Raw genomic sequence first — 16,271 nt, 5'->3', positions numbered from 1 at the left:
TTATTCTGTAACATTACGACACAAATACTCAGAACTACTTGTGCTTTTGAAATCTCTCCGTCAAGCAGCAGGAATGTAGTTCCGGCTATGCATTTGCCTCGAAAACAACTCTTACATTATTATTTCATAGCGTGGTGAATGTGCAGGTCACAAGAGTGTTTTGGAGTTGTTGGATTGTGTATTTGATGAGTTGATGAGACCTGTACCATTCACCTTCATTGTGTTCGCTGAGCAGCTCACGTCTCTGCCCCTCAGATCTCAAAATAACATGCACCAATAATTAAAGTTAATGAACCTACTGCTATGACTATAAAGGGCCTTTCACACCGAGCGCGGTATGCGCTGCGCCCGGATTAAAAATCTTTTAATTCGGGCGCAGCGCGCCGCCGCGGCACGCGCCCACCTTGCGTGCCGCTCAGCTCGGCGCAGAGCCATTCGCCCGTGCGCCTCGGTAGCACGTACACAATGAATGGGTTTGCTGCCGCCTTCCGCCGCCTGCCGCGTTCGGTGTGAAAGGAACGTAAGGATTATGGCAATAGGTGGATTTGCCAAAATGTTGAACTATCCCTTTAACGCCAGCTCTTCATTGGCCAAATCCTGTGGTCTGGCTTTTACACACGTAAGACATCAGGTAAGTGATCAGAAGGTCCCACAACATCAGATCCTGGAGGCGTCTGAAGGTAGCAGCACCTAAATGCAGCAAACATTTCAACTACATCTTTCATGATGCCTGACTCTCAGCTCACTCAGTCCGTCGCCATCGTTCTGATATTTCTTCTTTATTGCTCACTCACTATCTGTAACTGTGAAAGATTACTAAAACTGGGAGCCGGGAGGAGAAGGTACGAGCGGCCCCCGAGTGTAGAGAAACGATTTGAAAGCTGCTGGAAGACGCTGGCAGGGAGAATGAATGAAAAATATTCTGCTCTGGGTCAAGAGATGATGGAAGTAACTGAGCGTTTTCACTCCTGAGCTTCAGCTTCAGATGAGGATTTAACACTCTGGACGACTTTCTACGTGAAAGTCTACTCACCGTTACAATTTCTGACAAATCAGCACATAATTGGAGCTTCTCATTAGGTTTCCTGGAAAGAATGATGTAATTTAGCACTAATTATAGCGGATATGGAGTCACTTCATATTAATTAATTCTAATGCATTTCTATCTTAGCCTTGAGACGGTCATCTGAAGTGCATGACTGTAAGAAACCTTGACTATTCACACAGGTTTTAGTCTGTTTTTCCTTTTGTTTTTATTTGATTCATCTGGGAAAGAATCAATTACATAATCAGCTCGATCTTGGTCATGTAGATTTATAATTAATGCAGTTTTATCATCAGCTGCAGCTCAAAATGTAACGGCTCCTTATTCTGGAGATTATTCTGTATCTGTAGATTTCCTGGTCCTGCTGATTTTTTTTCTAAGATCTTAATTTACCCACCATGCTCAGTGACCGCCCTAAGCTTGCATTCATTTTCTTCTATCAATCATCTCAGCAAAGGAGGCGTCACCTTGCGGAGACAGTGGATCAATACCAAACATCCAGCAGACGGAGCGAGTGCGAGTGTGTTAATTGCTTTCAAAATGAGGAAACCCAAAATGCTGGAACACACACACACAGCCTCAACGTGTGTGTCACTGTCTACCGCCGCCTGACAATGGAGTCATTCAGGAAGTTGCCTTAAGTTGGATGTTGTTGACACTCTGATCTTGTGTCAGGACCAGGATGAGTCACGATGAGGCGACCGGTCAGAGAGCCAGTCATCAAATCTCAAATCATGTTTTCAAAATCGCACAAGCAGCAGGAGGAGGGTGACTGACATGGCTGTCAGAGTGAATGCAGATCAAAATGAAAAGAGGGACGGGGTCTGATAGTCACTCAGTAACACCATGGTAACCAACAGAGTCTCTCTGAGGCTCTATGGATCAACAACTCTTCTCCTCTCATGTTAATTAAATTAAAGAATCTCACAGTTACATCTCAATTGATTTGCCAACTTTTTAATCTGATCAATGTCATAAATAATTGATGAATTCTGCTGCGTGCCAGTGGGCTTATCATCAATTTTGAGTCATAAAACATAAAGTGTAAGGGATAAAAAGTGGAAGATGAGGATTCAGTAAGGAATTTGACAGTGTTATCACAAAATATTCTGTTCCTGATTCTATTAATGATTAATTATAAAAATGGAGGGATGGGAGGAGATTTAAGCAAGTGATGCTGCAGTAAATTATGTAAATATGAGCTCATTTTGTTCACAGAGGGCAGCTGGACCCACACATACACACAGGGCACTGTGGTAGTTAGAAACTATAAAGGCTTACCTTGTAGACCTGCCCATAGGTTCCATTTCCAACCAGTTCGACCAGCTCAAAGATCCCAGCTGGGTCCTGAGAGGGAGGGAGGGAGGGAGGGAGGGAGGGAGGGAGGGAGGGAGAGGAGAGAGCAGGGACAAAATGGAAAAGTTATTCAAGGGGAACATAACTCTGACTAAACTGGACACAAGATGGATGTTGGTATTTAATGTGGAATTTGACCTTCACACACTCACACACACACACACACACACACACACACCGATGCTGATGCATGCCTGTGGTATTACCTTGTAAAAAGCCAAAAAGCCTTTCGATATCAGCGTGCTCTTATTCTTCCTTTAATAAGTAACTTATGAGTTCACTAAGTGTATGTTATTAGAGGCACTGACATAAACAGAGTGCACTCATCTATACCTGCACTTCTCTGACTTCTCCCAACACACGCAGACTGATGGAGGTCAGTGTGGATTAAAACTGAAGTGTTTACTGGAGGTCGCTTGTGTATTGGTCTAAAAACCTTCATTATGCAGAGAACGGCCGCTGACAATGACTAAGGAAACCCCTGTACAGGATAACTGTGGACGGATCAAGGCCAACAAGCACATTCAAACACACACAGACACACAAAACAGGTAAAACACACACCCACAGCTACACACAGTAACACACAATAACACACACATGAGATAATCTTATCTTCAGGCTGATTAGAATTCACTAAACCTCCCAAAACACAGATCCTGATCATGAAGCATATCTGTGTGTTTGGTATTAGCATGTGTGTGTGTGTGTGTGTGTGTGTGTGTCTATTAGCGTACAGTAGGCCACAGGAGAGGGTTGGGACTATTAGTGTGGAGCCTCCTGAAGGGGATTAGCTTAAAAAGCAGCGTTCCTTTTCACTCAAGGTCAAACTGAAGCACGTCTAATCCTGGAGGACTGAGCCTCACGTGCACACACACACACACGCGCACACTCCCACACCTTTACATAGCTCTTCCAGCTCTGACAAACTGTGGGGCCACATACATAGGAAGGAACAACACCAGTTAAGACAATAGGAACATAAGGAGCTGGCCCACCTGCAACCTGCTAGCGGCTACGTGGCTAATAAGATTTCCCGCTGAACAAAGATGCTCTAATTTGTTGCCAGAAGCATGAATATGAAACAGTGTGAGGGAGATGGACTGTGTCACTGTACACTGTTCATAATGTACTCATCTTGATAGTGAGATGTTTTATTATAGAGAACTAGACACTGGAAGTCAAATGTGGAAGGCCTGAGCCAAGACTAACAGCGACTACTGATTTTCAAATTTGACGCCACAGACACTGGTTAATATTTTCAATTTTTTCAAGCTTCTGGTGTTTTTCCACCTTTTCTTTACAATCCTAACACAAAAAGAAATGATCCTGACCTGTTGCAAATAATAATCTGCAGAGAAACATAAAATTAGACAAGCTCACATCCACTCACAATGTCAGGGGCATTATAAGCAGAGCGACAAAGGAGGAGACATGGACTTGTTTTTCTTAAGAGGAAATCAAGCTCAAATTGCTGCAGTGTCAAATATGTGGTATTTGGTGTTTTATGCTGTGCTTTAAAGGACGATTCTGGGCAAATTCAACCTGGAGTTTCCTAATATTTTAGGTCTAAAAGAAGGATTCTGAAGATTTTCTTTTTAATGTCTCCTGTTTTGCAGTAGTTGTGTCTGTCCCCAAATCGCCACAGCAGTATATAATGAGAGCAAACCGATCTTAGGCTATTTATCCCGTATACTCGAGGGGTTTGTTTACTTCAAGCAAGTGGACATGTTTGTAAACAGAGCTGTAATACAAAGTCTCGAAGTCTCGTGTGAGAGTCAAGCTGACGGTTAACTATGTTCACAGGTCGTATGAAGCTCCCGTTTGTTTTATCAACAAAGGAATATCAACTCAGAGCCACAACATCTTCGTAGCAGTGAGAGAAAATCTGGATATTTTTTATTCTACCTGTAGCTGTCAACTTGACTCTCACACAAGACTTTGTATTACAGCTCCGTTTACAAACATGTCGGCTTTCTTGAAGTAAACAAACCCATCGGTGTATGTTTGAAGACATCTGACGCTGTCGGTGGGAAAAAAAAGTGGTTTTGTCGGATGTAAATAGCCTAAATAGCGTAAGATCAGTCCGCTCCCATTCATCGCTGCCATAGTGATGCGGGGACAGACACAACTACTGCAGAACAGGAGACATTAAAAAGAAAATCTTCAGGTTCATTCTTTTAGACCTAAAATATTAGGAAATGAAAGCTACAGATTGAATTTGCCTGGAATTGTCCTTTAAGGTGTGGAAGGTTTCTACAGCTGCTACCTTACCTCAATGAGATCTGGTAAAACAAAGCAAAAAAATGAATGTATAGCTATTGTAGGTAAATAAACACTTGGTTATGGTTTGGAGGAGATCAATATTATGATTTGTCAAAAGCTGACTGACAGTCTGCTGCATGAAAGTCAGATGTGCTACACACCCTTTCTTAAGAAGAGAACATTACATCCTACATCCACACTGACAGTCAACGTTGGATCAGCTGCCTGGCAGCGAAGTTCAATGTGGATCTACAGTAATTACTGCAATTAGTTCTGGGGGACTTAAGTGTCCATTAGTGTCTGCAATCTTATTCAACACAACATGTCATTTCACCTGATGTGAGCATGTTGTTATTGTTAGGGTGTGGTGATGTTTTGGCTCTAAACTACTGCTGCACATTAAAGGGACATTGTGTAACTTCTCCTGTTATCTTTTCTATTCACAAAAATCGATTATTTGGTTCAAAAGTCTGTTTTTCATTAATCAGTAAACCCCCCCCATCAACAAACTGAAGTGTTCCTTTCAGCTCTGAATGAGCCGTTCATATCATTCATATCTCCATGGAGCGGGTAAGCTCGGTGCTGGCTGCCATGTGGTGTCTCCATGTTTTTACGTTCAGTGGCAGCGTGACGGTAGGAAACCACGGAAACTCAGCGGAGACACCGGAGCTGTCGGCTCAGGTGGAGGTGGCGTCTGTGAAAAGTCACCGTGGTAACGCAGTGAGGAGGAATGGAGTGTTACACTGATGCTGCATTCACCTGCAGTCGGGCAGACGGCCGTCGCTAACAAACCAGATGTCATTTTAGTCACAGAAGTCCAGAGAAAGCCGGTAAAACGTGGGTCAGGTAAACAATACCACATCGCCATGACAACATATTGTCACGTGTATTGTCCTGTCGTCCAATTTCACGTGAATGCAGCATGAAAAATACGATTGAGTTGCTTGTGATATACAACCACAACACTAGATAGGAGTAATTCCTACACAATGTACCTTTAAGGAAAGACTGTGATCATGGTGAAGAGAAACCCACAGAAACAAGCAGTGACATCTGGTGTCTGAATGATCCACCCTGATCTCCACCTACACCGCTTCTGTTTCCACATCTGAGTGACAACAGTCATCGTTCACACAACCTGTGCACGTGCTGGTTTGTTTTTGTCATGACCACACATTGTTTAACAGGTGCAGATGTTGGATAAAAATGGACATGACATATGAATAAACTATAACTTAGAGGAGTTTTAGTTTTAACTTGTGTGTGCATCTCATGCGGGAGGATGCACAACACAGAAACAAAGACCCAGGCTGTGAATACACCTGAGTTTCCTGAGGGAGCGCATTCAAAAGAAATCCCTTCTCCTCCTCAATGGAGTCCATTTTGTCTGAAAAGGACAGGGGCTAACAAAGAATAACAGGGCCATGACCTCCGTGTCCTCATCTGGAGCTTTGACAAGACTCTGACGGCTATTAATACTGTCCCTGGCCGGAGACATCAGAGGAGCACACCCCGAGTGTCTGACATGAGTGGGAGCAGAGTCTGAAGACTTGAGGCCTGATGGGAGGTCCACAGAGAGCAGGATGGGTCACACTACATGAGCAGTGATCAGGACACGGTTTTGGGATGTGACGCTCTGCAGAAACAGGAAGTGTGTGTGTGTGTGTAATATGCGCACGTATGCATGTGTGTGTGCTTGCGACAGGCTTTGCGTAACGCTGAAATGATCCCCCCCCCCAGCTCTCTCAGCTTCGTCCTTGGTGACCTAATTTCTAGTCGTCATGCCACTGAGGGAGGGAGCAAGGATTCACATTTTTACAAGAACATGCACATCTCTCCTGATCCTCCCCTCTGTCTATCTGTGTCCTAGTGATACGTCTGAAACTCTGACACACACACACACACACACACAGACTTGCAGTGAGTCCCACCCGGTCGATCAAGCCCAGACTTGATTGTTGCTCTGCAGGTACAACTGTGTTGCATAAGCAGCAGGCAAAAGGAGAAAAGACACAACAGCTGTGCAGATTACCACACACACACACACACACACACACACACACACACACACACACACACCAAGATGACATGTGACATATAGTTCATCTTGAACTGAGAACTAAAGCCAAATATGAAATGTAAGTTTACACCTCTCTGAATGTGTCATCAATCAGTCTCTTGCTTTCTCTCTCTCACACACACACACACATTCCTCCATGGTTTCCTCCAGTACACCTCCTACCAGCGCGGGCGCGCACACGCACGCGCACAGACACACACACAAACAGCCGCTGCGATGCAATGCTGCTGCTGTCGCCACAACATCGCGAAATGGCGGAACTCGCTCCTGTTGCGGTTATCATCATCGCTGTTATTCACGGTGTGCGAGTGCGCGCATCTGTAACCTCTGCATCAGTGTGTGTGTGTGTGTGTGTGTGTGCGCGTGTGTGTGTGTCTGTGAATCTGTCAGTGAGCTGGCAGCTTAACATCTGGCCCACATAGTAGAGACAGAGACAGAGACAGACAGAGCGGCCTCAGCAGCAGCAGCAGCAGCTCAGGGCCTCGTTACATCACGTCCCAATTGTTAAGAAAAAAAACCATCAACAACAAACAACAACAGGCCATATGATCCCGCACTCTGCCTCGCGACCTGATTTCCTCAATCACTGATCACTGCCGCCGTGCACGAGCACAGCAGCCCACACACACACACACACACACACACTTATAGTACACGCACGCGCACAGCCGAGCGGGTGGCAGGCAGCAAAAAGCAGAGGAAGACTTGGGAGACGCGTCCTTGTGCGGCGCTTGGAGAGGGAGAGGGATGGAGAGGGGAGTGGAGGAGAGAGAAGAGAGAGGGGGAGGGAGTGGGGGGTGGACAGGTGCTCAACAGCTTCACACGCACGCGCACACATAGACAGCGACACCAAATGCACGTGCACGCACACACACACTGGGAAGAACATTTACCCGTAGTGCAGACAGGTCTATCTCGTCCAGACTCCGCGCCGGGGAGTCGCTCGCCATGGTTCTCTCGGTGTGAACGGGACTCAAGATGGAAGCTTCCTCAACGACCATCGACCGAGAGGTGCAGAGCGGCAGCGGCGGGGATCAACTCACACTCCTCTAAAATAAATAAATCCACCCCACCCGCCCCCGAAAAAAATCCCCCGGAAATGCCAGCGCAGGCGATGCTTCGGAGGAAAAGGCAGGAGAAACGGAGAGAGGAGCCGGAGGAGGAGGAGGAGCAGGAGGGAGGCGGTGTGCGGAGCTCCAGGTGCTACATGCCTTCACCCCGACCATCAGTCTGCACGGGGGAGGAGAGGAGAGGAGAGGAGCGGGGCTGACACACGCGCGCACTGATGGAGAGAGAGAGAATGAGACTGCACAGAGAGAGAGAGGGAGGGAGAGGAGAGAGAGAGAGAGAGAGCACACACACACAGCAGCCGAGGCGCGTAGACAGCGAACACACTCCGTCCGTCCGTCAGTCAGTCTGTCTGTGTGGCGGAACAGCAGCAGCGCGCTTCCCGGGAGTGGCCTGTGAGGAGGCTGCGCTACACACACAGAGAGACGCCCACAATGTCACACACACACACACACACACACCTCCAGTGTAACAACCATCACATCGACACATCTGTGTGTTCTTGTGTGGCAGCTGATTGAGGACACACCGAGGATGGTTATTAATGAGGATCCTGGGCTACAGGTCACAACACAACACACACCCTGACCACCCTGCGTCTCTTTGTCCTGAGAGCCAGGATGGCCTTTAGAGCCCCCAGGGGACGGATTCTTACTTCATCTATGCCATAATGCCACATCAAAAGGACACTAACCAGTGACACCGGTGCCCTTTGAGACATCCCTCAGATGAGTCCAGCAGGGCCGATGCTAGGAATTCTGGGCCCCCTGAAAGAATACTAAAGTGGGCCCCTGCCCCTTGACATTTCCACTTATTTCTTAGACTACGTATGTATTATCATTTTTTATTTAGCCTACTTTGTTTTGATGCTAATGCAGTATTACTATGAGTATTAGTCAGGGTCTTATGCAGAATAATTCAGTCATACAAAGATTAGACTACTGGGGTTTTTGTGGGCCCTACTGGGTGCTGGGCCCCTAGAGTTATCATCACCTTTCTCCCCTATCCACCTTTTTCCAAACGTCAAAAACGTAAGCTGGTTTTGCTCTTCCGGCGGAATTTTACGGAAGTTTACGTTTCCATGGTTTCGGTAGTCGCGGTAAATGCATGGATTTTTTTTTTTCAATGAAAATCTGTAAAACGCATGGATCATCACACCAGCTTTTAACAATGGATATCACACAAATTGACATCCGTGTTAAAAGCCAGCATTAATAGATCCATGCGTTTACTGCAACTATGACAACGACTGAAAACCAAGGAAACGTAAACGTACAATTCCACCAGAAATGCAAAACCGGCTTCCGGTTTTGACCATAGATGACGTTTGGAAACTTGTGGATACAACGTCCCTGGAGTCCAGACCCAGTGGTGGACAGACACAACGTACACTGACCTCACACTTCTACATATGAGAAATGAAAGAGTTGAAAACAGTGTTTTGTTTTGTTTACCCCACTTCATAACAACTACCCCTCCTAGTTACTTAACAGTAATTATATAAAACACAGCACACCGTTGGAGCTTAATCCAGTGGCCCCTGAGAACATTTGCAAACAGTTTGACCCCCCCGGGGCCAACAGGTTGCAGTTTGAGCGACGTGCAGGGGCAGATTTGTGAGCACATGTCTGAGAGCACAATGGTGAAGTCACACCCTCACAGACACACACCCTGCTGTCAGTGTGTTCTCTGCGGCCGCCGCCGACAGGTTCTCCACACCTGAGAGTGTGTGTGTGTGAGTGTGTGTGTGTGTGTGTGTGTGTGGGGGGGGGGGGGGGGGGGGGCATCTGCCAGCAGCTTCTCCACAGCCACACGCTGAAATCTGCTGACAAATCATCGGTTATAGAGTAAATTATGGGTGTTTGCGCTGACAAACATGCATGCATGAGGTGTCCTTGTAGTGCATTACAACATAGTCTGATAGACAATAGATTAAAAAAAAGGTCATCAAAGGGTAGGCTCTCTAATAAAGCATTTTCCAACTGTTGCATGTGCCGTCGTGTTTCTGTTCTCAGGACACACCTGAGACAGCGATGTCATGTCAAGGCAGGTATTTCCCATACAATAGCTCAGGCTTGATCCTCAATTGTTCATCTAATTATGTCACCTTTCATCTGCCTGCCAAATTTGGGGATACAGAGTATTGATATTTAAGAATGAATGCAGAATGCATTGCAGCTTTAAAGGGAACATTATTTTTGAGGCAAATGCAGGGACTGCTTGTCGAAAAACTGCCCTCGACGGAAACGCGCATCAGCAGTTTTGCATGAATTTACCTTGAAAACAACTCTGTCTCGTAACGTTCTGTTATCTCATAGCCTGGTGAATGTGCAGGTCACAACTTGTCCACCAGCGAATTTTTGAGTTGTTGGATTGTGTATTTGATGAGTTTGATGAGGGAAACCAAGAAATCCCATGAGTCTCTGTAGCGTAGCTCTGAGCAGCTCACGGCTCTGCTCCCCCGCTCAAAAATAGTTTGCACCGACAATTAACGTTAATAAACCTACTCCTAAGTCCAATTTGCCAAAATGTTGAACTATCCCTTTAATGTAAATTACATGATGAAAAGTGGTTTACCTGAATATAAGAGCCTTATTTGATGGTTGAACATGTGACTTTATCTGGGTTCCCTGGGGAGGTGGCTCTGGGATCAGGTCCAGTCAGAATGACATTCAGTACATCTCTTCTGTGCTGTGCCAAGACCTGAAAAACGCATTCTTTACCAGTGAAGTACGTGTAACCTGATAGAGCTCAACATGACCTGCCAAAGTGCAGACAAGTGTGTGTTACTGTAATAATGAGCTGTCAGTTTATCAGCTACCTGACCATTTTAGACATGTTAAAGCATTTACTGACTGACAGAAGTTCAGTGTCCTTGAGTTTAATGTGGAGAGAAAACACATCCATGAAATACAAGTTACTGTTTTGCCACAGGAACAATTTTGACCTCGTGTCCATGGTGTCTCACCTGTTTCTTTCTGCTCTCTCAGTCCCTCTTCCATCACTGAAAAAAAACACAAGTTGCCAATGAGCCACAGGTTGTTACAATGGGTTTCTTTCCCAATTCATTGTCCATGAAAACACTGTAACATCTGTTACATCCTTAGCTGAAAACTGTGCAGGCAAACTAGCTCAGACAGCTAACATTAGCCCATAACCTCTGGAGAACTGTCAGCAAATCATCAGTCATGACACAAAGTTGAGCTATAACCAGTTCAGACAGTTTCACTGTAAGGAGAAGTTCTCACAACAGTTTATTTGCCAATATTGTAACGTACTTGTGCTTTTACTCAGATAGATGTTCTTCTCTTTCCACTGACACGGTACACTAAAGCCTATTAATTCATTCAAGAGTGTGGCTACTGAAAATTGGGCACATATTTAATAAAAGTCATTTGAACCTGTAATTACTTGCCTCATCACTAAGAGATACGTTTGTAAAATCTAATGTAAAGACTAAAGGATCAGAAAATGATCTGAATCAGAAATAGATTCATTGCCAGGTAGTTATACAACTTAATTATAAAGCTACGATGACTTTACTTTGGTGATTGGTGACAGGCAAGGTGTATGACATACAATAGCACAAGACAGCAATACTCAAAAGGACATATATATTCATACATTATTGACAAAATGATGATAGATTATAATTCACACATTCCATGCACGCAAAGGAGCAGGATGAAGACAACTTATTTGTCCTGCCCTTTAATGAATTATTTTTGAAATTAGAAATAGATATGGACATTCAGAGAGCACAGAGGTGACGAGGTGACAACAGTTGGTGTTTCAGGTCATGTCACGCTGAGGCCACAGGTCTGTGCAGCTCCAAGTTCGAGGGCGTTGTCATGTCAGAACAGAAATAAACGTTGGGCACAAAGCTGGAGGGAAACTGCTGTCTAAATTAACAGTCTGTTTGGGAATGAAGTGTCCACATACTTTTGGCATATTGTCAGATTCAGACTGTGTTTCTGTGGCGCCACCCAGCGGCACAGAGAGGAACTGCAGTAAGGAGGACTTGGGGACAGTGGAGGTGTTTTGAGGACAAAGCTCTGTTTTCCATCAGTGACAGGTTTTTCATTTCACTGACAGACCAATAAAACCTGTGCAAAGAGTGATGGACACACAGGAGAAAAATATGCAGAGATAATCCAAGAGGGAGGAGGCCTGGTGGCAGTTTGAAGTCTCAAGTGAAAGCGCTTCACTTTATTACTGAGTCAATTCAGACTGAAATATTTAGATATTTATTTACTGTTTCATTTTCAAATCCTGAGGGGTGGGCCGACGCCATCTTGGTTTTACCTGTCTGATTGTCAACTAAACTAATCCGAATATGGCTAAGAAGGTGGCGCGAAATGTTAAGATGTGAGTCTGTCAAACAACTTTGGTTGTTTGTTTTGTGAAACAAAGTTTAAAGTTTTTTTTAAAGCAAACATTAGGCCCGGGTTCACATTAGCATGACTAGCAGCGCTAATCTGAAGCTAACTAGCTAGTCGGCTTAACGAGCTAACGGACCAGCCAACAGGTGTGGTCGGCTGAGACACCTGTGTTGTGCTACTAACTACAGTAAACAATTCAGTAGAATAATGTGTTGTTTCACTCACCTAAAACACAGGATATGACCCCTCGTGTTCTGTCGATTTATCAAATATTTACAAAGCCCTCCAGCACACACAGACAGGTATCATGTTCAGTAGCTGAGGTGATACAGACAGCTAGCAGCTAGCCACCAAGCTGCTAATTAAAACTGTCTGTCACCTGTCTCGAATCGTCCTCACCCTCAATGGTGCATCTTTTTTAAACCTTCAAAAAAAAAATTAAAGGTTTGGCTGCATGAAATGTAATCCTTTGTGCAGCTGTTGTGAGGGGGGAAATAAAGCTGTTTTTTGTACCAGGCCATATGTAGGCTACACCAGTCAAAAGTTTGGACACAGAGTTTTTTCTTTATTTTCATTACTTTCTACATTATAGATTCAAACTGAAAGACATCAAAACTATCAAGGAACACATGAAATTACGTAGTAAACAAAAAAGTGTTAAAGTAGAATTTATGTTTTCTATTTTAGATTGTCTGAAGTTGCCACCTTTTGCTTTGATGCCAGCTTTTTGCACAATCTTCACCTTCATACCCAGAGGTGCTGAGCACTTGTTGGCTGTTTTGCCTTCAGCATCTTAGTTGTTATTGCATTTAGGTCAGGTGACAGATAACACTTTTTTAATGAACACGTTTGTGTTTGAAATTCAATAGACTTAATTATGTGTTCCTTCATAGTTGTCTTCAGTATAACTTTAAAGTGATTTTAAAATAGAAAGAAAGAAAGAAAGAAAAACCATTGAATGAGAAGGTGTATGTCCATACTTTTGACTGGTAGTGTAATGTACTGTAATGTTAGCCTTTTTAACATTGGAATCTACAGAGATTCAGGGTTAGGGTTAGGGTTAGCACTAGGCTACTTATTTTACAGGCCCCAAATTCATCAAATTCAAATGTAGGCTACTGACGCCTAAATAGAAACTACTGTTATCTCACAAACTCAAGGGTGGTTTTTTTTTGTGATTACACGATAAAATGACATATTTTGAGTTTAAAAAAGAAAAAAAATAGGGAGACTCATGTATTTCAGACCCATTGAATGACTCATTAACACCTCATTTATTTATCCCATCATGTCACAAAAAGCAACACATGACGTGGTATACTGCAGATCATTATTTAGGGGTCGCCACAAGAAAACAACAGTCTGTGCAAATAGTGCATTTTCATAGAGACACAGTGATTAAAGCCAGGCAGAGAAAAGACAGGACGGGTCAGTGTTTCATCTACCTCTCCAGCCCAGGTTTGAGGACAATGAGGAATGTGCTCTGAATAGTTAAATATGAAACCATTCAAAGTATTTCCTGTTTTTTAAATTCAATTTCTGTTTCCTTTGCGGTTTCTGATTTCGATGTAAACGGGCTGGTATTGCACAGGCTTCTTTACTGCATGAATTCATGACAAAGATTAAAACCACTGGAGCAGGAGGTAGAAACACAGGGAGGTAGAGAGGAAGATTAAAAAGAAGAGCACGTCCTAGGGCCCCTTTTCCATAAATATTAAGAGTAGAAGACAAGAAGATCCAGGTATATCTGGCAGACACAGCTTGTGGACAGGCACACTTTTTTTTTTAGCATCAACAAAGTCCATGGCTTTAAACGAAACCATTCAGCTTGCAAGGCTCATGCTTCTATCTGTCATGTTTCATGGCAACACACTGCTGTCATGCTGTCAGCTACAGGAAATGTCTGTGATGTTTTTCTGGAGAAAAAAAAAATATCACAGCACAAAACAGCATCATGCAGATCACATACAGACCAACAAGGAAGACCAGAGGAATATCGATGCTACTGTACGTTCCAGAAACATCAGAAAATCTGCAATCCAGAGACGGCACTTTGAGTTTGGAATTTGAGAAAGAAACACAGCCATGAAGTTTCCATGATACAGATGTTGCAATTCTTTTTATAACTTTTTTTATAACTTTTTTTATGGCAGTTATAAACCTTAAACTTGAGTTTTTATTTTTTATGTTCTCTTAAATCTACTTTAACTGATTTTCTGGCCATTCACATGCAGCATAAGCAACTGCAAACACAGAGCTGACATACTTTCACCTTTCAAAGCTAAAACTGTTGGCTAACATGTTCAACATAGTAACTTTACAAGGTGATAATATGCTCATCTTGTGTTTTCAGCTTGTTGTACTGCCCACTAAAAGCTAGAAAAAAAGAAAGGTTTGTTTGCTGTTTTTTTAAAGTACATTTCTGGCTGCTAATTGTGAAATTAAATTTACACTTGAAGTTGCCAAAACTTAAACAACAACAAATCAATATCAAGAAATAGGGCTGATATAAAGTTGTCTGTTGAACCTGTGCTGTCATTGAAAAAAGAAAAGAAAAAGAGGAATGCTTTATTTAGGAGGTAAAATCCTGAAAAGAAAAATAAGGTGATATCCTGGAAGTTTCCTGAAAAGAATAAATGATTCTGAATAAAAAATTGACCATTATAATCAATATAATTAATTAAATCACCCAAATAAACATATTTTGCTTATAATTAGTCCCAAATTACTGCACTGTACTCCTTTCCAGTGAAACTTCCAAGTAATAATTTGGAAATTATAGAGCAATAAAAAAAAGCACGGCCAAAGAAACCAGAAAGACCAGGTCAGAGTATAAAACAGGTCACTTAAGGCTGAATGTAGCATCCACAGTATGAGGAATGTAAATGAATGAACGTACTAAGGTCTTGTCTTAACATCAAGCAACAGTCCTTCTCCTTTGGCACTTGTGATTTTCTGTTTGAAATAAACATCAAAATCAGGGTTCAGAGATCGTTTTCTGTTTTGAAAATGGCTGTAGACGTCTGACAACTCTTCATGCTCTTCTCCATGCCAGTGGTTTTTTTTCGTTCAAGTCTCCTTTAGTGTCTTTTTAAAACCCTCTCAATACAGAAGAGCGAGAGCTGCGTTCGCCAGGCCCTTAATGTTGCATAGTGTTGTTAGAATGTAGGAGCGAGTCGTCTCTACAGGGAGATGATGGAGTAATAGCTCGGGCAGGAGGAGGAGGCCTCGGGCCCCACAGTTGATCACTTCACCTTCTGTACTTCCTCTTCCTTTTTTTTCTTTTCTGTTTTTTTTTTTTCTTCCTCTTGTAAACGTGAAGTCCAGATTTTCAGGCACTGTATTAGTTCAACGCTCTATCTGCTGGTTGACTTTGTGTTTTTGCATCGGAGGAAAACAACAAGCTTTGTGTACATGTGAGTTTGAGAAGCTACGCTCTCTCACTGACATGGTGTAATCTGAGCAGGTGTAACGCTATCCTTGTGTATTCAGTGGCAGCGACGGAGCAGAGGCTTCATCAAACCTGCCCCAGACACACAGGGCGATGCTATTTTGGAGGTGATGGTGGCTGCTGCTGTTGAGACGGTCCAAACCTCTACAAAGCTGCTGCAGCTCTGTCCCCAATGCACTTATTTATCATTACTGGGGAAGAATAAAGTGTTCTCTATTCCCTTTTACTAAGATACTCTATTGTTTACTGAACATATAGTTTTGTCAGCTTGGCAACTGTTGTATGTTTAGCACTACTGTCTACAGATGTGGACAGGACAGCTGGACGGCTCACATCTGGAGATTCAGGTGATCAAAGATGAGGTGGGAATGTCACTTGGTCTTAATTCAGGGTAAAATGTAACAGTATTGTTTGAGAGCTGACAAGTAGTAGAGATGTTTGTTTAATATACCGATAAAAATATTTTTTAAGAGTATAAATAACAGTACAGTTATACATTAAAAAAAAGGCTGTGCAGCTATTTCCACCTCCAAAATGGCAGCAGGTTTTGACAGGATGCACCTGGAAGCCTTCCACGTGATGGACAGTACATGAACACATGAATACACAGGTGAGTCCCTCCGT

General features: G+C 43.4%; 1 protein-coding gene across 1 annotated transcript in view; it reads right to left on the bottom strand.

Annotated features, from left to right (window-relative positions):
- The window catches only part of tnikb (TRAF2 and NCK interacting kinase b), a 65,991-nt gene extending 58,124 nt beyond the window's left edge, over window positions 1-7,867 (bottom strand). Inside the window, exons 1-2 of the mRNA XM_083995043.1 lie at window positions 7,640-7,867; window positions 2,327-2,392 (exon numbers count right to left, since the gene is read on the bottom strand). Coding sequence (XP_083851169.1) covers window positions 2,327-2,392; window positions 7,640-7,747 — 174 coding nt within the window. The 5' untranslated portion in view covers window positions 7,748-7,867. The remainder of the gene's footprint in view (window positions 1-2,326; window positions 2,393-7,639) is intronic.
- Window positions 7,868-16,271: the final 8,404 nt, after the last annotated feature.

Source organism: Trachurus trachurus, assembly GCF_905171665.1.
Source record: "Trachurus trachurus genome assembly, chromosome: 20".
In the NCBI taxonomy this organism is placed as follows: Eukaryota; Metazoa; Chordata; class Actinopteri; order Carangiformes; family Carangidae; genus Trachurus; species Trachurus trachurus.
Note: the sequence above shows the minus strand (reverse complement) of the source record. Positions and strands in the feature narration are given on the sequence as shown.